Genomic DNA, 22321 nt, shown 5'->3' with positions numbered 1-22321 from the left:
AGGACAGCTATCCACCCTGGGTCACATCCCTGGCTTCTTCTCTAAGCCTCTCTCTCTCTAAGATGTCTCTTCTCAAAGACCCCTCATGTTCCCTCACACTGAGTGCACTGACCACTGTAATGTTGAGTTCCGCTTCAATTATGTGGAGGGGGCTGCAGGTCTTTCTTACTCCGCCTGCCCCATCCCTCCAAGCCCACTCCAGGGAGGGATGGCATTCCTTTAACTCCTCTCAGAGGGAAGTGTGTGGTAGGGGCATGTGATGCATCTGTGTGTTGAGCTTATAGACTATGCTAGGGTATACCAGATGGTTTCCACAGTTCTGTGGGTAGCTGTAGACTCCCTTGAAGAGACAGGGTGGTCAATCTGCATGTCAGTCACAGAGGGAAAAGGTAAATGTTCAGATAGAAAACAGGGCATCAGGTGGCAGGAAAGGGGACTCCCTTCCCTCTGTGGTGCCTGTATGTTGAGGGGTTGAACATCCACAAATATGCTCCTGAGTTGGGTAGCCAGGGTAACACCTGCCACTTGGGAGCAGGCTGAGGACCAGAGACAAAACCCTGCAAGATAGCCACATGCCAAAGATGAGTCAATGGTATTTTTATAACTGATAATATAATTCAGTGGGAATGTGTCCCTTCATTGCTTCTATTTTAATCCTCTAATTTAGCCCATGGTTCTCAATAGAATCACTTGGGGGCTTTAAAAAAACTAGAGATGTGTGTCATGCTGAACCTCAAACTCTTGCCTATATCAGGCCAGTTGGGTTTCAGATACATTATGAGTTACTTTAAAGAAAGGACATTGGGGAGTATACTTAAAGGCCAGAATGTTAAGGTGGGTAGAGCACCAATCCTTCTCCATTTCTGTCATCCCAAAGGGGTGTGATGACAGCAGTGGTGTCTAATGAGAGACCAAAGCAGAAGATGAAGCTTGGGGAAATGGAGACTTGGAGTTGAGTAATGGGAGAAGGGTGATCATCAATAAAGACAGCTCTGTAATACGCTTCAGTTTCATTCAGCAAAACCTTCAGCTGAGAAGCAGGTGTTTATGTATAGTATGTCATCACAGGCAACGCCCTGCCTGGTCTAGTCTATTAAAATAATATATTTTTTAAAGAAGATGACCAATTATGAAACAGATCTGTTCCACCAATTTCCTAGTTAGGAAAATTGAGGTATCCACAACACAGGACAAAATGGTGATGGAACAAGAGATGCTACACTCTTGTCAATACCACTCATGTCCAAACTAAAATCACTGGAAAAGCAGGCAGTTTGTAAAAAATGTTTACTTAAATATATTTGGGAAGTAACTAAATTGCTTATGAAGCCAATTCCCTATCATAAATCTAATAAAGCTCTGATTTGTGATTCAGAGGCATTTCCATGAGGCGATGGTGAAGCACCAGTACCATCATTTTCAATGCAACAGAAATTAGAAATAATTTGGCAATTAAAAATTTTTTCTTCTCTTACAGACAGGCATAAGTCCACATTAGAGATTCCACCTGAAAAACTACTTCAGAAAATAATCTGATTCTTTACTTCATACCTGTAAAAAAAAAAAGCATCTTAAAAAAGCTGCCCCTTGACTTTACAACCCTATTGAAATATGGATAAAAGTTTCACGTTAATTTACAAAATCTGATAACAAGCAATTACCATTGAAAAGTTAGTGGATTTCAAACCCTTTATTAAATTCATACACACTTTGTGAATAAAGTATCTGTTCTAAGCAAAAGATTACGTATACTTATAGCACTTCACCTGTAAGACCATTTCCTATAGCTAAACTCCGCAACTGGATTTATCCTTTATCAAATTTCTAAAAGCAAAGCTGGAGCTTCTTTTGTACATTTTTATAGATCTGGGGTTCTGCAGAGCAACTGAGATAGTTCATTTTACTATTTAGTTGTCTGGGTCTAATCCTACCAAAAGACTAGGGTTGTTGGGGACAGGGGTACATTTATACCATTGAGGATGCTGTCACTGATTTCAGAGCCAGGCCCTGGAAGACAGGATGGCTGGAAGAGTAATTTTCCCACAAATCCCTTAATATACTGTGTGTGTGTGTGTGTGTGTGTGTGTGTACCAGCTGTAATTTTCAAAAATAGGACAAAGCATGTTGTAATTCCAATTTTGGAAGACGAGCTTCTTCACACAGGAAACACAAACATACAGCGAGATGGAAGAAAGAAAAAAGTGGATATACAAATCTCTTTAAAATTTTTCTTTGTTTTGAAACAAGGTACATTTCAAAAGGGAGTTGTCAGTCTTTGAAACAACTTTCTAAAATCAAAATACAGCCCTGATCTTACTAAGCAACTACTGTTGAAAATGTAAGGCTGAGAAACATCTCTAAATTGTCCTCAGGTTATCTAGACAAACAATCCTACTCCACTGGTCTACTACTCCTTCTGCTTATTTTTTAAATTTATCTCCCAAATGCTTTCAAACATGACTCAAGGCCTCTGGCAATAAATGTCTGTGTCCACACAGGGCTGCTGCTGAGCCCATTTCCGAGCCCTACGGCACAAACACATGCTGGGAATGGGAGCTGGAGTGGGATGGGACATTCAGTGAAGTTACCAACTGGTTTGTCAGTGGATTTGTGTCAATTAGTCAGCAAACCCTTAATCTAATCAGAGGAACACAGGTCCAAATTGACTATGATAGGTGTTAGCTTGTTAGATAAGCAAAAACATGCAATATCATCACTGAAAGTATTAAAAGACATTACTCCTCCTCAGTTTGCAGACAGTATACTTCTGTAAGCCTCTTGAATGATCTGCTATTTTCTATTCTGTTTATATCCATTCTATAATACTAGCAACAGCTAGAGTTAAGGCTTCAGTAACAATAATAATAATAATAATAATAGTATTAGCATAGCATCAGACATACTATCCCAATATTATCCCTGTGAGCCTTTATAGTGTGTTGTCACTATTAAAGAATCTCCCTTTAATTTTCAAAGGTTTGGAATGACTTCGTAGTGGGTTCAGCAGTTGAGCATCTACTATATGCTAGGCAATGTTCTAATTAGATTGTAGAGAGACATTTTCCATATTTAATGAGGCAAAAGGCTCTGGGAGTTTAATTTGTTAACTAGCATGCAACTGCCGAACACAAGAACCACAAACTACGTAAATAACAGGAACTCAAATAGACATGCTAATAGCTAAAGTTCATTTTTTTTTATAAAATCAATTCAATATGCTGCATAGCAAGCAATCAATCACACTGCAATCATCATTTACAAATCAAAGGACAACACTGATAATCACTCATGGGGATACATACAACTAGGTGGAAGTGTGTGATTATGGATGAGTAGACTGGAGTAGATGCAAACTGTAAATTATGTAACTGTCTCTTGTAATTATCCTGCTCGAGTACAGAAACAAACTTCCTGTGTAATTTTGCGGGAGAATGGAGATTGAGATACAGAATCACTTTTTAGTTGGTTTTAACCCTTCAACAGCTATTTAATTACGTGTGATGAGGTCAAAGAAAGTTTATGCTTAATTTATAAAAAGTTGTCAGGGAGTTATTTCAAAGAAAATCCTCTGAAAAGCTCTAGATTATTAATGAAATCATGATTTCATTTTCTCTTCAAAAAGATTTATCTAAATTATTTGGCAAAATAAACAATATTTAAAGCAAATTCACGGGCACCATTCATTTTATTTCCTTTCTAAAAACATTTGTTACGCTCTGCAAGTTTTTAACTGGATGTAACTGAAAAGCTGCAGGGGTGGGAGGCTGTCAGAGTCCTCAGACACAGCTTCTGCTTTAGTAGGGAAAAATCTTATTAACTTCTTTAAATTCATGGGAAGAGTTCCAGCACTGGGCCAACCACAGGGCAAGACTTCAACTCTATGAACAGAAAAACATCTTCTCTGTAAGAAGGAACCCCGCTTTTTAAAATAAATAATCAGCAGAGTCTCATTTCAGCATTTTCCTTTCCTGTTCTTAGAATCTATGTTTTAACATATTTTCTCTTTTACAAGCATTGTTGGTGGTGCCTAAATATCTGCTCCTAATTATAGAATTGCCTAGGAACCAGCATTCTAGGACCTAGGACGGGGATTGGGGAGCAATTTCCTCTCCACACTTATAGTGTCTATCAGGATTTTTCTTCATTTAAAAAACAGAAAACAAACAAAGAAAGTTCTAATGCTGTGATGTCTTTCTTTGTCTCTCTGTCCTCAGATATTTTTCCTTCATTCCACCACTATCCTGCACTACCATATCTTGTCTGAATCTTCCATTTCATCTGTTAACATACAACTCTTCAGTTACGTTTCTCTAAGTCAAGAGTACAAGCAGAGGCTGGGGTTGTGGCTCAGTGGTAGAACACTTGCTTAGCACATGTGAGGTACTGGGTTTGATCCTCATCACCACATACAAATAAATAAATAAAATAAAAGTATTCTTTCCACCTGTAAAAGAAGAAAAAATTAAAGAAGAGTAGACTCAACACTTGAGGACATGATTCTAGCAAATTTCTGTACATTACCTTCACATAAAAAGGCAGAGACTGACATGGTATTGGTGCCGATATACCAAATACTTGAATGCTCACATTTTCATCTAAAAACAATAAAGGTGAAAACCTATCTCTCTCCAAAGCATCACTAATATAATGCTACCAATAAATGAAAAAAAAAATTGTCCAGTTTCAAGTTACAAAAACCCAAGCACTAAGACACCATAGGGTACAAACTCCATTTTAAGAGGATCACTTAAAACAAAACAACAACAATAAACAAAAAGACAAAAACAAAAAACAAAACAAAACAAAAAACACAGATATTGAATACAACACAAGACAAACACAGGCAACTGTCCTTGTAACTATTAGCTGGGATCAGGAAATAACATTTTGCCAACTTCCCCAGAAAACTTTCCATTTGTCCCAGACAATCACCCTTCCCTTCTATAACAGTAACTACTATCTGCACACTTACCGTAATCCTTTGTGTTTTTAAAATATTTTCATCAGCAAAATATACTAGATAGGTAGCATATTATTCATTAAAATTTTTTTTCAAATGTATTTTAAGTTTCTTTTTATCTGTGGGTTCCCTCCTCCACTCCTATCTTTTCTTTCCAATTTAACTGTTCATTAACTGGAGTCCTCTGATGTTTTCAGAGACTGATTTTGCTGACTGCATATTCACAACACAGTTCAATGTTCCTCTTCATTCTGTATTTTCCACAAAATGTCAGCAATACCTTGATCAGAAGGTACTTTATTTCTGGTTGACCCTCTCTTTTCAAGATTTGCAGCTGTTGATGTTCAATGTGTAGACTGATTAACTCACCATGGGAGACTGTACATGGTTATATATATATATATATATCCCAGTGGGAACCCTTCAGGTTGACTCCTGAGTCATGACATAACCCTAACAATTTTTGCTTCTTTGCTGCCTAGTGTGACATGGAAAATTCTTTTTTACAACTATTCTACTTCTGTTAAAATGGTGACTCACAGGCTGGAGTTGTGGCTCAGTGGTAGAGCGCTTGCCTAGCATGCGTGAGGCACTAGGTTTGATCCCTGGCACCATATAAAAATAAACAAATAAAATAAAGGTATTATGTCTATCTACAACCCAAAAAAAATAATAAAAAATGGTGGGCTGGGGATATAGCTTAGCTGGTAGAGTGCCTGTCTCACATGCACAAAGCCCTGGGTTCAATCCCCAGCACCCCTTCCCCAAAGAAAGGGTGACTCAATACCCCGGGGTCATATTCAAAATTATAATTAGAGTGAGGGCCACCTGTATCACATTCCCTCATGATTTCAGCAACACTTTTCCCCCAATACCTTCTGCCACATAATTATACTAAAGGTTTTCTTCAACATGGACAAATAGTTACATGCATAACAAAATCGCTTTTAACCCACTCAATTATTTTTATGCATTTTAGAATATTAAAACATTTTTGTTGAAAAAAGTTCCTCTGTGGTATTAATCCAAATCAGGACTCAATATAAATAATTACAATACAAAGGTTTTTAAAGCTGTAAACATGAAAAGGTAGCATGAATATTAATCACAAATCTGTAGAGGATAAAAAATTACCTTTCTATATAGGATTTTTCTAATATAAATGCTAAATAAGTTAAGGGAATTTTATTTTACTATGTATTTTTTTAGTTGTAGGTGGACATGATACCTTTATTTTATTTTTATGTGGTGCTGAGGATCGAAACCAATGGCTCACGCATGCCAGGCACGCGTTCTACCACTGAGCCACAGCTCCATCCCAAGAGAAATCTTTTGTTTTACCCCAAACAAATTGATTTTTTTTAAAAAAGCAAGCAAACAAAATATTATCTTACAATCACCTGAAATTATGAAATTATGGAAGGGGTTAGCATACATTTATCTTAGAATATTTTACATCAAACACAATATCTCTACTATAAGCTGGGAAATACGTTCAAGGGGTATAGTTCCCTTGAAATCAAACCAGGTATTGCCCTAATTTTAACCACTCAGAACAAAATCTTTCTTGATCTTGTTTTAACAATGAAAAATGCTTCCCTTACATATATCTTAACTAGGAAAATGGAATAAAGAATTGAAAGCACTCTCCTTCATTCCTGGACTACCAGGGCCTTGTGTGTATCTCATATCACAGAGGTTAAATGAGATGAATCCCTTTTGTTTATGACTCCCACTATCCTATAGGCAAGGACTAGATCATTTATTCTTTTTTTTTTTTTTAAGTTGTAGGTGGACACAATATCTTTATTTTATTTACTTATTTTTATTGTGGTGCTGAGGATCAAACCCAGTGCCTCACACGTACTAGGTAAGCACTCCACCACTGAGCTATAACCCTAGGCCCTCATTTATTTATTTATTTTTTTTTAAAAGAGAGAGTGAGAGAGGAGAGAGAGAGAGAGAGAATTTTTTTTTTAATATTTTTATTTTTTTAGTTCTCGGCAGACACAACATCTTTGTTGGTATGTGGTGCTGAGGATTGAACCCGGGTCGCACGCATGCCAGGTGAGCGCGCTACCGCTTGAGCCACATCCCCAGCCCCTCATTTATTCTTATATGTGCATCACTTAGGCCATCCTTGGCATAGTCTGTAAAGCATGTCTGCAGAAGGGAGGTATGAAGGGATAGGTAATAGGAAAAAACAAAAGACTGAGAAGATCTGAAATCTATCAGAAGCTAGCTAAATATAACTGATAAGTGCTGAAATGGATATAAAGAAGAAGATGAACTGATCAGGCATTCGTTTATTCATTTATTCCCTTAACAAACCATTAATGTGCACCTACCATGTACTATGCACTATGCTTGTGGCATCAAGTTCATCAGTGAACAAGTCCTGTCCTCCTGATGCTGAGGCTAAGGTTCCATTCACTGCTAAAGATTAGGTTATTTGCTAATTATTTGAATGGAATTTGTCCCGTAGTGGGCTTCAACATGCTTTTTAACACAAATGCCAATCAATGTTAGAAACCCAGACAGAAAACAAACAAACAAAAAAACTCACCTGCACGACAAAACTTGAAAAAGCTACGTAAGGCAAAACAGTATCTTTCAGGAAAAATGAGAGTCTGCAGACCATATGTTTCATATTTACAATGTTTTCATTGAAGCAATGAATACAAACTATTCTATAAGAACTATTTATTTGCTCTTATTTATGACAAGCTTAGTTTAAAAAAAGATACATAAATAAATTGTTGGCTGCACTGCCTCACGCAACTCATTTCAATGCATTCTGTAACAGTCTACCTCTGAATAAATCACCCAGAGCTCAATTTTCAACCTTGATGTTATCTTTAGCATATTAAAATATATCGTGCTTCAGCTCAATGTAATAAAACAGTAATGGCAAAGGCTTTTAGTGCAAAGTATTATAATGAGCAAATAAGGAAAAATAGCCATTTTCCTTATTATATTACAGACTAGAATCCTATTAAAATATATGTCATCATTATCCTTGATTACACAGGTCAAAATGAGTCTTCCAAAACTCAGCAAACACCCAGAGGACACAGCTGCTGGCCCAGTTTCTTTCAACAAGTGTCTAGGGTAGAGGTCCCATTCTTTAATAAGGCTAGGAAAGACCTGAGCACCAATTCTAATGCACAACTTCTTATTCCTTAACGGTTGCTTGACTGTTCACCAGGAAGGGCTGCTGGAAAAGCTGAGCAAAAAGGAAGCTTTATTTACAACTTCTCATGACTACTGTTGGAATTTTCCTTCTAAAATAAATGCATTACAAATTAATTATCTGACAGGAAAAGGTAAGAAGAGAAGTATGCCTCGGGCCAACTTTGTTTAAATATGATTTGTGTCACAGCTCCCCTTTCCTCTGACCAATATTCTTACTGCTGCAATTTTAAGTGATCTTGACAGAGGTTGAACCCCAACAAAAGCTCCAGGCCTCCTAAGAGGGCAGACACACCTGACAACACCAGGAAGTATACTAGTGCTGACTGATACTTTCTAGTAAGACAGATTTTTCCTGAGAATCACACATGACAAGAGAAAGCACATTAGGAAACTCGTTCCCTGTTAATTCATTTAACATTTGTTCTACAAATAATAAGAACATACTAAGCATCAGGCTCTTCCAGGAAATCCAGTAGAGAACTAAGCCCTGCCTCATGAAAGTTCCTTCTGGTGAAGGACATGAACAAAACACATGTAAAAAACCTACACAACTTTCTAAATGACTTTCTACCTGCTCAGCCTACGTTTTTTTTTTTTTTTTTAATTTTTATTTTATGGCCAGTGCCTCTAAAAAATGTCATCCTCAACTTCCCTCTGAGAAAAGCTATTGACTCCTGTACACTCATGGATTCCTTAGGTCTTGCCAACTGTCAGATAAAACCACTTAATGGAACCCAAATCCTACTTACCACAGGAGGCAGGCCAGTTAGTATCAAAACCTTATTCCAAGAATCAATTTCCATGTAGGATGAAATCACTCTAAATCACTGCTTAAAAATCACTCTTGTTTTATGTAAATTGTTTTGAGGTATCTTTTGTTTTGAAAAAGTCGAAAGTTTTTTTTTCTTTTAAAAGGTCTACTGGAAATGTTAAAACTGGAAGTTAATAGCCAGCAGCCAAAACTACTATGAAAGACATTCCTATATTCAGATATCATATAATACAACATTTAAGCCTGTGGCCAGCACACAAGGGAGAAATTTTTCTCTTTGAGAGGCCATGCTTAGCTTCCTGGAATCATATCCTCTAGGCAGACATGAAGCACAGGACTTTTTTTCTGAAGTCTGCTTCATGGACTTAGAAAGGCAGAGACGCAGGAAGTAGGAAACTAGGAAGAAAATGCCTTTCTCGGCTTAAGAAGCACTTCCTCAAGAAATCAGCTAGGAGCTGTGAAGAGGATGAATCCCCAGGGATGCAGGTAGTAGTTTCACCTAAGCAAGAGATCTCTGCTGTTAGAATCAGAAGGGGGAAGAATGAGGTATGAAAATCACACCAGTTAATGCTTTTAGTGCACAAGTAGAATAGAGATAACGTACTAAACTGTTCCTCCAAAACATCTTTCCTTAAATGTTTATTGTATTTCCTACTTTTCTTAAACCATGTGCTGTGAGTTGGGCATCATTTTTAAGACAATAAGTGGAAGCACATGGCTCATCATGCTTAAGACATAAGTTTCATAACTTGGAGGCATTACACCAGTTCACCTGCACCCATCTTCCAGCAGCACAAACTAATTAGGGACTCAGTTTTAAATAGTATACAACCTCATGAAAGCCAAGGTGAAACCCTCAACATATCACAGAAAATGCCAGCAAAGTGAATTTCCTGAAGTGAACGCCTAATTCATTCACTCTCATTTCCTGTGGTTACAGACTTGTTCCATGAACACAACCCCGACACTGTATACTTTAAGACTGAATAAAGAAAGCCAAGGACTGAACCTGCTGACAAATTTTTATGATCGTTCCCAAGTATTCAGATACTAATTTTAAAAATGCCTGAATGTATAGTTAGCTAGGGCGGTAGGAATACACACACACACACACACACACACACACACACACACACACACACAATCTCCCAGTGTTCCAGTCTTCCCAGCTTAAAACAACCAGGTTTCTGTGCCCCAGCCCTTGACGGTCAAACTTTTTCAGTTTGCTTCATTTAATTCCACTTAAATCATAGTTCTCCAAAATATACATCTTACCCCATTTTCTCTGGGACACTGAATACCGGCTGGGGAAAGACCTTAAACCTGAGTTTCTTAGTGTCTCTATGACCCCCAAAGACAGATGATAACAGTAACTTACCTCATAGCTTTCTCCGAGAATTAAGTTAATGTGTGTAATTCAGGTGACAGTGCCTGACACACAGCAAGTGCTCTAGAAATGTCAGCTGTGATTATGATTATTGTTACTGCTGCAATTGAAAGGCTGACATCTTCTGCTTTTCCTGACATTTTCTCCTGATTTTCTTCCAATTTCTGGACGTTTTCCAATTTCCTCAATAAGCTCCACATTCTTGATTAGCTTTTGAGATATTGCAACTTTAAACACTCTATCCTCAGCTCTTTTTCCTTACACTCTCTTCACTGGCTGTCTTCACTTACATCTATAGCTTCAGCAACCATATCACGCCAACAACTTCCAGCAGATTCCTTGAATACAGGCCCCTTGCTGAGCTCTGGCATTCATGGAAAGCAGCACATGGATGGATACCCAAACTTATACCCTGGTATATCTGATGCAAACACCTTTCCCATTATGCTTGCTTTTAATACACCCTCAATACTAGGGATTGAACCCAAGAATGTTCTACCCTGGATACATCCTCTGTGTCCATTTAATTTTTTAATTGAGACAGGGTCTCCCTAAGTCACCCAGACTGGCCTCAAACTTATAATCCTCCTGCCTCAGCCTCCTATGTTACTAGGATTACAGGAATGCACTGTCTAGCTAAATGTCAATACTTTTCCTTCCCTTCAGTATTTTTTTTAGTTATACATGGACACAATATCTTTATTTTGTTTATTATTATTTTTTTATGTGGGGCTGAGGATCGAACCCAGTGCCTCACATGTGAGAGACAAGTGCTCTGCCACTGAGCCACAACCCCAGTCCAATATCAATACTTTTTACCACACTGAAGTTTCAGATTTTTATAATCAAGTTCACCTGCATACTTTTTTTCATTACTTCTTTCATTGCTTTGATGCCCAGAATTTCTTTGACCATCTAAAGATCAGATAAGTAACTGTATATTCTTTTAACTTTTTAATGTTCTTGTGTCCATTTTATTTTAGGTTTTAGGTTAATCATATGATTCTTTAATCTACCTAGAGTCTCTTTTGTAGTCACTTAAACATCTAAAATGCTTCCTCATGTGGTCATGCTGTTGAGTATGATAGTTCTCTCAGCCTACATTCCACCATTCAGCCTGGAATGTTTTCACTTCAACTTCCTGTGAGCTCTCAAAGCATCCAGTACAAACATACTGTACAGCAACTGTTGACTCATCAATGAACCTGACCACCCAGCAAGATCTGTCGTCTCCATTTTGTCACTGGTATTTAGCAGAGTGTAGACTAGAGTCCCCCAATCAATAAAGGCTGAATCAGAGAGGTAAAAAAAAATCAAGAAAGTGAATTTTCATCCTCCTTCGTCCCCCAGTTTGGAATCTGATAAATGCATAAACTCATGGTGAGTGAGGATGCCATCCTCTCTCAACACCAGCTACAATGCTGTTCTCCCATTCAGCAGAAGCTGAGTCAGCTGGTTTCCCTGGGTCTCTGCTATCAGGCAGGGTCCTGGTTCTATGGATCCAAGAAAAAAAGAATTGTTTGCTCAGCTATCACCCAACCAATCAGAATGGAACCACTGGAGTACATATTATATACTATAACTACTATAAAATAAATTATATCAATAAAAACATGACCAAGATAACTCACTAAAGCACCTTTAAAATAGCAAAAATACTGGAAATTATCTATAGCCCCATACATAGAGAAGGGGGTGAATCAATCAACTATATACCTCCACACAATGGAATATGAAGCAGATGTTAAGAGAATAAAAAACCTCTATGAAGTGATATCCAGGCTATATTATTAATGAAAAGAAGCAAAACACAGAAGATTATGGCATGTTACCTTTTATGTAATAAAGGAGGAGAAATGAGAAAAACCAGTTAGCTGCTCATTTGTACTAAAAGAAACAGTAAGGATCAGGGAATGAGAATATAAAGGGGATAAGGGAAGTGTGAGACATTTAAGTGTACCCTTTAGTATGGTTTCCATTTTGAAATCATGCTCATGTTTTATATTCTAACTTTTAATTTTTTCTTGGTACCAGGAATTGATTCCAAGAGCACCTTAACAATGAGCTACATCCCCAACCCTTTTCATTGTTGATTTTTTTTTTTTTTTTTTTTTTTTTTTGGGACAGGGTCTTGCTGAGGCTGGCCTTAAACTTGTGATCCTTTGATCTCAGCCTCTGGAGTCATGGGGTTACAGGTGTGTGCCACTGTACCAGGCATGACTTTAATTTTTTTTAAAGACGGGGATGGAGGGGGGAAAGTAGTAAAACTGAAAACAAATAAGCCTAACTGTATTTCAATGAGTAATATAACCACAAAGAAGAAAAAAAAATTTAAAGGAACTAATCCAAGTAATGTCTTGTGACTAAATATACTAAGAAATACTAAGGATAAAGTCAAAAGGAACGGTACATGAACACTGACCACTAGTTAAGAGGTTAGTTTTCTCATTGGTATGTGTTAGCAATTCTGAAGTTACTTAAATGTTCAGTCTAAGATAAAGCACATAAATAAAATACATTTTGGATAGTGAAAGTCTGAGTTACAAACACATATAAATATCCTTTCCTATCTCTATATCTGAGAGGGCCTAAAAACAGTGATGCTCCAGTAGCAATAAGTATGCCAGTGACCAGATGTTTCCTTCCTTCCTTCCACATTGAGCAACATCCGCAGGTATTTTTTTTTTTTTTTAAATGTATTTTTTATTTTGAGATAGGGTCTCATAAGTTGGTTAGGGCCCCACTAAGTTGCAGAGACTAGTCATGAACTTGCAATTTTTCTGCCTCAGCCTCCCAAGTCACTTGGATTACTGACATGTACCACTGCAACCAGCCCGGACAGTGCTTTCTAAAAGCAATGTTATCTACTTTAAGGAACTAAGGCCTTTAGGAGAAATGGGTGAGTCCTTGGCTAGCTAAAGGAAAGGATAAGAATAAGATGAATCTGGAACAGCATATTGTATCAGAAAGCAAGGAAATATTCAAAGAATGAGAACATGTCCAAAGGGCCCAAAAGATAGCTTGAAGCAGTTTGAAACAATTTATGTTTGAGACAATCTGATGTTTTGGAAACACCAAAATCAATAGGTAGTAATTTTATTCTATTTTACAGAATTAAAAACCCATGAGTTTACAATTACATGAATAAGTAGATGAATAATTCAATGAATTGGGGAAAAGGAAAAGTTCTTCCTTACAGAATACCAATTAAAAGGAGGAGGGGCTGTGGCTGTGGTTCAGTGGTAGAGCACTGGTCTAGCATGTATGAAGCATTGGGTTTGATACTCAGCACTATATATATATATATATATATATATATATATATATATATATATATAAAATAAAGTCTATCAACAACTTAAAAATAAGTATTTTTAAAAAAGCCTATTCAATTAAGTGGTGCTGGTAAAACTGGAAATCCATATGTAGCTCTAACTCTGCACAAAAATCAACTCAAAGTGGATCAAAGACTTTGGCACTAGAATAGAGACCCTGTGCCTAATAGAAGAAAAAGTGGCCCAAATCTTCACCATTATCAGCCTACAATCTAACTTCCTTAACAAGATCCCTAAAGTACAAGAAGTAAAATCAAGGATCAATAAATTAGATAGACTCAAATTAAAAAGCTTCTTCTCAGCAAAAGAAACATTCAATAATGTGAGGAGAGAGCCTACGGATTGGGAGAAAATCTTTACCCCATGCACCTCTGATAAAGCATTAATCTCTAGGATATATAAAGAACTCCAAAAACTTAACACCAAAAAAAAAAAAAAAAAACCTAATAACCCAATCAACAAATGGGCTAAGGAACTGAATAGACACTTCACAGAAGAAGAAATAACAATCAATCAACAAATATATGAAAAAGTGTTCAACATTTCTAGCAATTAAGAGACATGTAAATCAAAACTACACTAAGATTTCATCTTACTCCAGTCAGAATGGCAATCTTCAAGAATATAGGCAACAATAAATGTTAACAAGGACATGGGGGAAAAGGTACACTCATCATTGCTGATGGGATTACAAATTGGTACAACTACCATGGAAAGCAGTATGGAGATTCCTCAGAAAACTTGGAATGAAACCACCATTTGACCCAGCAATCCCACTCCTCAGTCTATATCCAAAGGACATAAAATCAGCATACTACAGTGATATAGCCACATCAATGTTTATAGTAGCTCAATTCACAATACTAAACCATGGAACCAGTCTAGGTGTCTTTCAGTAGATAAACAAAGAAAATGTGATAAACACATACACAATGGAATATTACTCAGAATGAAATTTTGGTATTTACCATTAAATAGATGGAGTTGGAGAATATCATGCTAAGCAAAATAAGCCAATCCCAAAAAACCAAAGGCCGAATGTTGATGCATGTGCTAGTTCACAATAAAGGGGGAAGGAAACTAGAGAATAGACTTACCTTAGATTAGGTAGAGGGAAGTGAAGGGAGGGGAGGGGTGGGGATGTGGAGATAGGAAGGATAATAGAAAAAACAGATGGTATTACTTCATGTATATTTGTGACTGTGTGACCAATGTGATTCTACAACATGTACATTCAGAAAAATGAGAAATTATATTCCATCTATGTATATCAAAGTGCATAAATGCATTCTGTTGTCATGTATAACTAATTAAAATAAATTTAAAAATTAAAAATTAAAAAAAGAATAAATAAATGCTGAAACTGGCAGGTAAAAATTGGAAGAGAAATAAGATTTTTATGTAATCCTCAAGTATCTTCTTACCATGTACTTACTGATTACAAAGAGGAAAACAGTAATTTCACAGTGAAGAAAACCAGCAGAAACCACCTTAACCCAATAATGAGACAAATATATTATTATGTGATACTAGTGAGAGGCATCAAGGAGGACACAACATTACTTTTCTGGTATTTTTTGCCAAAAAGTATATAACCTGCATCTAATCATGATGAAACATCACAGAAGCCCAAAAGAGGGACACTGTAAAATAAGAGACACGTACACTTCAAAAATATTGAAATAATGAAAAACAAAGTGAAAAATGACTAGGTACTATACCAGGCTAAAATAAATTTAAGAGGGCTGAAGATGTGGCTCAAGCGGTAGCACGCTCGCGTGCGGCCCGGGTTCGATCCTCAGCACCACATACAAACAAAGATGTTGTGTCCGCCGAAAAACTAAAAAATAAATATTTAAAAAAATTCTCTAAAAAAAAATAATAAATTTAAGAGACTTAATAACTAAACATGACAAGAAACATAAAAAGTAAAATGACCTGTGATCTTGGACAGAGTTTTGTTTTGTTTTTAAACCCCACTGAAGGGACGTAAGTGAAAACTGGCAAATACTGAAAGATGAATGAAGAAGCCGGGTTCAGTGGTGCATGCCTGTAATCCCAGTGGCTCCAGAGGCTGAGGCAGGACGATTATAAGTTCAAAACCAACCTCAGCAACTAAGCGAAGTACAACCAGTGAGACCCTATCTCTAAATAAGATACAAAATAGGGCTGGGGATGTGGCTCAGTGGTTAAGTGCCCCTAAGTTCAATCTGTGATAACAACAAAAAAAAAAAAAATAGAAAGCTGAATGAAATATGTAGAATTAGATGATACTGCTAAATTAACATTAATTTCTTGGTTTTGATCATTTGTATTGTGAGTATGTATAAAAGCATAAAACACTGCAATGTTTAGGGGTAAAGGTAGAACATGTCTGCCATTTACTCTCAAAATGATAAATTATCATATACATGGGAGGGAGATGTTGAGAATAATAATGCTGATGTGATAAAATGTTAATGTGGAGGATCTAGGTGGAGAATTATGGGCATTTTTGGTGATATTTTGATAACTTTCTTCTAAGTCTGAAATAATTTCAAAATTAAAAAGAAAAATAGTGAGATGAGTCAAGCATTCACTGCTCAGTGGCTCTGGAAACAGGAGTCCACCAGCAAACACTCTGGTACCCTAGTACTTGGCAGTGTCTTGTGGGAAGAGCAGCCCTTGGCCTTGCCTGTGGGAGGGCTTATAACAATAATTGCAGAAGTCTTGTGGAAAGGGGACTTCTCTAAAGTCCAGATGTCTCCTGGGGATACAGACTGGTGGTCATTTATGTGTATGCATATGCATGCATGAGTTTGTGGATGGAGACAAGAGATGGGGGGGACTTTAAGATTCCTAAGGAATAGAGGGAATATCAGAGTCCAGGAGAAGAGAATGTGGAATCAGCTTCAGCCATGACAGTCACCCTTTTGCCCACCAAGGTAGATTTTGAGCATAGCCACAAAACCCATGAGGTAGTTTATGAGTAGGCTGGGAGTTAGTGGTCTTCAGTCATGTCGGTCAAGCTCTGCAATTGCCTCCTGGGGAGCCTTGCTCTGACAAATCCCAGACAACCTGCCCTAGGAAGCTAGAGACAAACAACTTATTCCGGAATAAGGGCAGCATTTGGCCCTACAGATGACCCTTCCACCTTTTCCATTATTCTGGAGAACAGTAACCAAAGCCCTGTATTTGTAGTTCCTTATTATATTTAATCATGCCTACGGTTCAGGGTGCAAGGGGGCTATGATAGCTTTTACTTTGTCTGCATCTTGTTTCAGCTTGCTAAACTAGCAATCATAAACAAAACAAAGATTTTCGTGTTTTACAACTTTATTTATACTTACTGAAAACGCTACCCTGATCAAAAGACCCCAGACTCATGTACAAAGAAGAAATAAATTAAACCATTAAAAGGTTCCTTACAAACCAGAACAGATTTTAGAAAACCTCCAATCCTGGCGCTGGGGGTTGTGGCTCAGCAGTAGAGTGCTCGCCTCGCACGTGCAAGAACCTGGGCGATCCTCAGCACCACATACAAAAATAAACAAATGAAATAAAGGTGTTGTGTCCAACTACAACTAAAAATACATATTAAAAAAATTAAAAAAGAAAACCTCCAATCCTAGTTTTCCTTTATTGCCCTGACCATTGAATAAAGAGGTCAAAAATGATTATAAGTGATCCATGCCCTCCCTCAGCAAAGAGGGGATCTAAATAGTTCTGGGAAGATGTTTATCTGCTATTATTTTAAATAACTTCCCAGGAGATACTTTCAATTTTTTCAGCAGCCTGATCTATCTTCTTTAAAAAACTTCTATGGCTAAGAAATTCTTTTGGTTTTAAACTGAATTTCTATTGAGTTTACATCAGTTCCTGTGGTCCCTGAGTGTTATAAAACTTTTCCCCCAGGGGTAGGGATAGGCAGTGGTAGCAAATGTAAGGATAGAAGTTCCATCCTTAGCACTGAAAAACAACAACAACAACAAAAAAACAGAACCACTCTTCCCCCAGCCTCTTCTTTAAGGGAAGAATACCAATTCCCTTTCAACTTTATTCAAATCTTTCATTACACTCCTTAATCCACTCCAGTGTAGGCGCAATGCAACAGGTACAGGAAAGAAAATCTAGAATCTGACCCTCAGCACCACCTTGCCTGTTCACATCCTGGGAGTGGAAATGATCACAATACTGTCATTCAGAAAAGGTTTGTCTGCATTTTGTAGTTCATGTTTGAAAACACAAGGTAGACTCAAATACATTTTTCACTAAACAATCAAAATAAAATAAACTATTAGCCTTAGCCTTTATAGTACCTCTCTTGGGAATCTAAAATCCTTTTTCAGATCAGAGGAAGTCTTAGCCCTTCACAGACAGGTGAACCATTGGTTCAGAAACGGACCTTGAGAATCATTTCCTCCAATTTCCTTTTGACACAGTAGGGTAAACTTAGGCCTACAGAGGGGAAGGCACTGTGGAAACTAGAACTGGAGAGTCTCCTAGAGGCCCTTGCCTGAGTCTGTTCTGGAGAAAAGCCCTGGAGGATGGGAAGGAAGCAGATATCTAGGAGCCAAAACCTACAGGTTCTAGGAGGAACAAGCCCTGAAAGAATCAGGAACAGTCAGCCTCCCTGCTTTGGGTGTCTCCAATGCAAAAGGGCCCTCTTGTTCCAAGTCTCATCAAGCTTTGGTTATGCTCACGTAGAAGTGAAGTGCCCCTCTACTTATCCTGGCAGGAAGAGGATGGTTTCTTGTCAGCTCTGAAAATGTTCCCCATGGAAGGGGTTGTCAAATCTCCAGTGAGGTTCAAAGGACCCTCTTGAGAAGTGTTCTTGTAAGAGTCAGGCCCTACTGAGTTCTCTGGAACTAAAAGCTCCCAGATGACAAGGACACCTCCAAACAAGTGCCATTCTGACAGGGTTTAAGTGTCACCACCATACCAGGTTTCTCTGTCCTCCCAAGGTCTCTGAGAGGAGGCATTTCAGGGATCCTCATTTGGGCCAGGCAACTTACCCGGGCACAGGTCTGAGAAATGGCAGGGGATGGTAGAGTGGGCTGTAAACCCAAGTCTATCCTCCAATCTCCTGTTTCTTTTAAAAACAGTTAGTAAATGATACCTGATTTAAAGAAAAAAAAATCTGAACCACTAAAATACATAAAAATATAAAGCTTCAGCCTTTGAAGGAAAGTCTCTATTACCTGGGCCATTTGTGTCATGGGGAAGGCCTTAGTACCAGATCATGTTGTACAACTGAGATCCTACTATAATTAGAGCTTGAATTCTTACCTGGTAAGTAACAGTTCCTTTTGAATTTTATGTAGAAAATTATTGTGGGCAGCAACCACATCACTTTGAAGATTTCATTATTATCAACAAAAATATATCTCATGCAGATTACTGAGGAAACTGTCCTACTAGATACAAATAAGAAGGCATCTAAAGAGGTTATGATAAGTTGGATGCATGACACGTACATTGATGATTACTACAAAGAAGCAAAAAGGGTGGTTAAGTGCAATAGTATAGAATATGGAGTCAAGAAGGATATGAGATGAAATTCCAGGAGATGGAATCAAAAGGCAGCAGCTCTTGAGCCAGCTCTTATCAATGCTCAGAACTGAATAGATAGAGACTGGAAAGGAGCAAGCAGTCATGTCAGGGAAGGGACTGCATAGACAAAGAATGGAGGTACGGGGGTATGTTCAGAGTATTTAAGAAAAAAAGAGATCAGTGAACTAAAAAAAAAAAAAAAAAAGGGTAAAGATGGGTTGGAACTAGGTGTTTAAAAATCTTGAATATCGAGCTAAAGAGTTTGCCTTATTCTGTAAGCACACAAATACTATTGAAAGTTTAACTCAAATGGCTGCTATGCATACTGGAAACAATATGTATGAACAACTTATGAATGATGGCCACAAAAAACTCTAGAATAGACAATGATTTTGCCCTTAGAAATACTTTAACAGCTCAGACTGTAAAATAAAAATGGTATACCAATAAGGTGGCCCTCCTAGGGAAAACTAGGTCAGAAAAGAATCTATAAGACTAGGGTAATAAATTACAAATGGAAAATGTTACCTAAAAATGTTAAAGTAATCAACCAAAGTTACTTATTTTAAAATAATTGTATCTTTCAATGCCAATATATTGTACAAATCAGTCCAAAACTAGTATGCAGTTATTTTGTCCCCAAACAAAAACTAATAATATAGACTTGGGTGTAACATATTTTCTCATGGATTTGTGACTGTATCTACATTGTGGTTTTTACATTTGATATGCCTTATGAAGATTATGCAAGAATTCTAAATTTTCCTCCTTTCAGTCAACAAACTGCAATGTGATAACCAAGAAGCACACAGTTCCAAGTGACAGATTTTAACACAGCCAGAAATGACTAGTATCATGGGATTCCTAGCCTTCATGTTACCTGCATAATTTGAATCATTTCTCTAAATGCCATCTTAACATTATATGCACTCAATATAATATAAACAAGGAAAAAACAAATGACCATTTTTTAAAAAACATCTTGTGCTACTGATTTTTAATTGAGGCTCAGAAGATTAAAGTGTATATAAAATAAATGTATCTTGGGAAACCTCTAGACACAAACACTATAATAGCTTTCATAATAGAAAAGGGAAATTAAAACAAACCAACATAAGAATTATTTCTACTAGTGGGGCTAAGGATAGGCTACCTAAAGAATTGTGTTTGTAAATGGAAAAATTCCTTTCCCACTCTATACCCTATAAGATTACAGGCAAAATTTTAGAAAGCTGAAAATCCTTTTAAATAATATTTCCTTTAGATTTAATTGCAAATAATTGCCTCTTTTGGTGCTAATGAGCATGAGCACCATAGAATGGAATGTAATTCCGCCAGTTCCTTCAGCATAATGGCTTTGTGAGCCAGTGACACTGCAAGAGATCTAGTCTCAATTTCCTAGAATACAATAACTGAGCAGCAGTAAATTTTTCGCTTGAGGAAGATTTTCTAACCTATGTAAATATAAACAGAAATCCCATTATCTATTGATGAAAACACCAAAGTAGGTTAAATAAAGTTTTATGTGTTACTGTATCCTGCTCCCTGGATCATGAAAGTAAATAAAGCACTTCACTTACTAAAATCAATGAGAAACCGTCCAAATCCTTGCCTTTGGTGCTGGGGCATGATCATTATGCAGGAGACATTATACTTCTGCTGGCAAAGCTTTTCCTGAGGGAAGGAGAAACAGATCAAGTATGTCAGAGCTCTGCTGAAGTGGGCAATTCCTGCACCTGCCACTGTCCTTGTAAAACAGTATACTCAGGTGAGCAGTAGGTTAGGTCAGCATCAAGCAAAATAATACTATTGTGTTAACCAAACCAACTAACAACAAACCATCAATTCTGGGCATGCCTCACAAATCTTTATTCTTGAAAGTTGAAACCATCAAATATGAATAATGAATTCAAGGAAATATAAACCAAATGAAACAGAATACAAACAGCATGTAAGAAATGCTTTCCTTCCTTGTTCATACAATTTGGGAGATTGAGAAAATAATATCCAGAGAGTTACCCAGTGCAGTAAGTTAGAATATAGTTGGCAACTTTGCTAAATAATAATTTACTCCTCTGCAACAGCAATCTTTTGCCTTTGAGAAAAAGCCTCAGTGAAACTAAAATAGTAGACATGTAAGGAGATGTGCACAAATACAATCTACTGTAAGTTAAAAGTCAAGGCCAAAAGGTACATAGAAATAACTAAATTTCAAACCAGGAAAACAGTAAAGAACAAAAAGGAAAACAACAAGAAACCCCAAAGCCTCCAGACAAAAAAAGAGAGCAAAACACCACCAACAGTCTGAAACCAAGAGGAAGACTAGGTAGAATATGATGAGAAACTGCTTGAAAAACTTTTTGCAATTATCATGGGATGTGGCATCAGGGCAGCAACATTTTATTCAGAGTACACAGAAGCTGCCAAAACCTACACAGAGAAGATCTGGAAAATGCTGTTGAGTTTGTGAAAGCTCTGGCCAAATACAAACCACAAATGAGATTGACCACAAATGGAATCAACCACATCAAAGAATTGCTTCAGAACACCCAGATCTTTAATGAACCTATTTGAAAGATCACAGGAAATGATTGTGGAAAAAACCCTACAGGGTAGAATTAAAGATTTCTTTGTAAAAAAGATGAGCTCCCAAATTTTGCACATTTGTAGCTGTCTGTGGAACCTCTAAAAAATGAGAAGGAAGCAATAATGTGAGTCCATTTTCTTTGGAAGATGAAATGTCCATCATTGGATGTGCACATCAATGGCAAAGGTTCAAATAATTAATTTTACTTTGCAAAGTTAGATAATGGGTCACTCTAAGGAAAAAGAGATATGCTCTAGGTTAAAAGGATTTATCCTTGATGCTATTCCTTTCATTGTCTAGAACTATTTCCAGATTGGGAGTTTTGAAATCCAAACCAACAGCAATCCTTTCCCCCTCCTTAACACATCTTTTTGATAACCACTAGAATTTGATTTAATATAACCCCAAGGGCCAAACTCCTCCACAATTCCAACTGAAATGGAATCCAGTCTTTTAACACGGTTACTTTTTTTCTTAACATTTTATTTTTTAGTTGTAGGTGAACACAATAACTTTATTTTATTTTTATGTGGTGCTAAGGCTTGAACCCAGT

The 22321-nt window shown here is 37.2% G+C and overlaps 1 protein-coding gene across 3 annotated transcripts in view; it reads right to left on the bottom strand.

Annotated features, from left to right (window-relative positions):
- The window catches only part of Kat6b (lysine acetyltransferase 6B), a 185232-nt gene that overhangs the window by 16979 nt on the left and 145932 nt on the right, over nt 1–22321 (bottom strand). For all 3 annotated transcript variants that reach the window (XM_026390192.2, XM_026390193.2, XM_026390194.2), the window contains exon 13: nt 20762–20855. In XM_026390192.2, coding sequence (XP_026245977.1) covers nt 20762–20855 — 94 coding nt within the window. The remainder of the gene's footprint in view (nt 1–20761; nt 20856–22321) is intronic.

Source organism: Urocitellus parryii, chromosome 5 (genome assembly GCF_045843805.1).
Source record: "Urocitellus parryii isolate mUroPar1 chromosome 5, mUroPar1.hap1, whole genome shotgun sequence".
Taxonomy (NCBI): Eukaryota; Metazoa; Chordata; class Mammalia; order Rodentia; family Sciuridae; genus Urocitellus; species Urocitellus parryii.
Note: the sequence above shows the minus strand (reverse complement) of the source record. Positions and strands in the feature narration are given on the sequence as shown.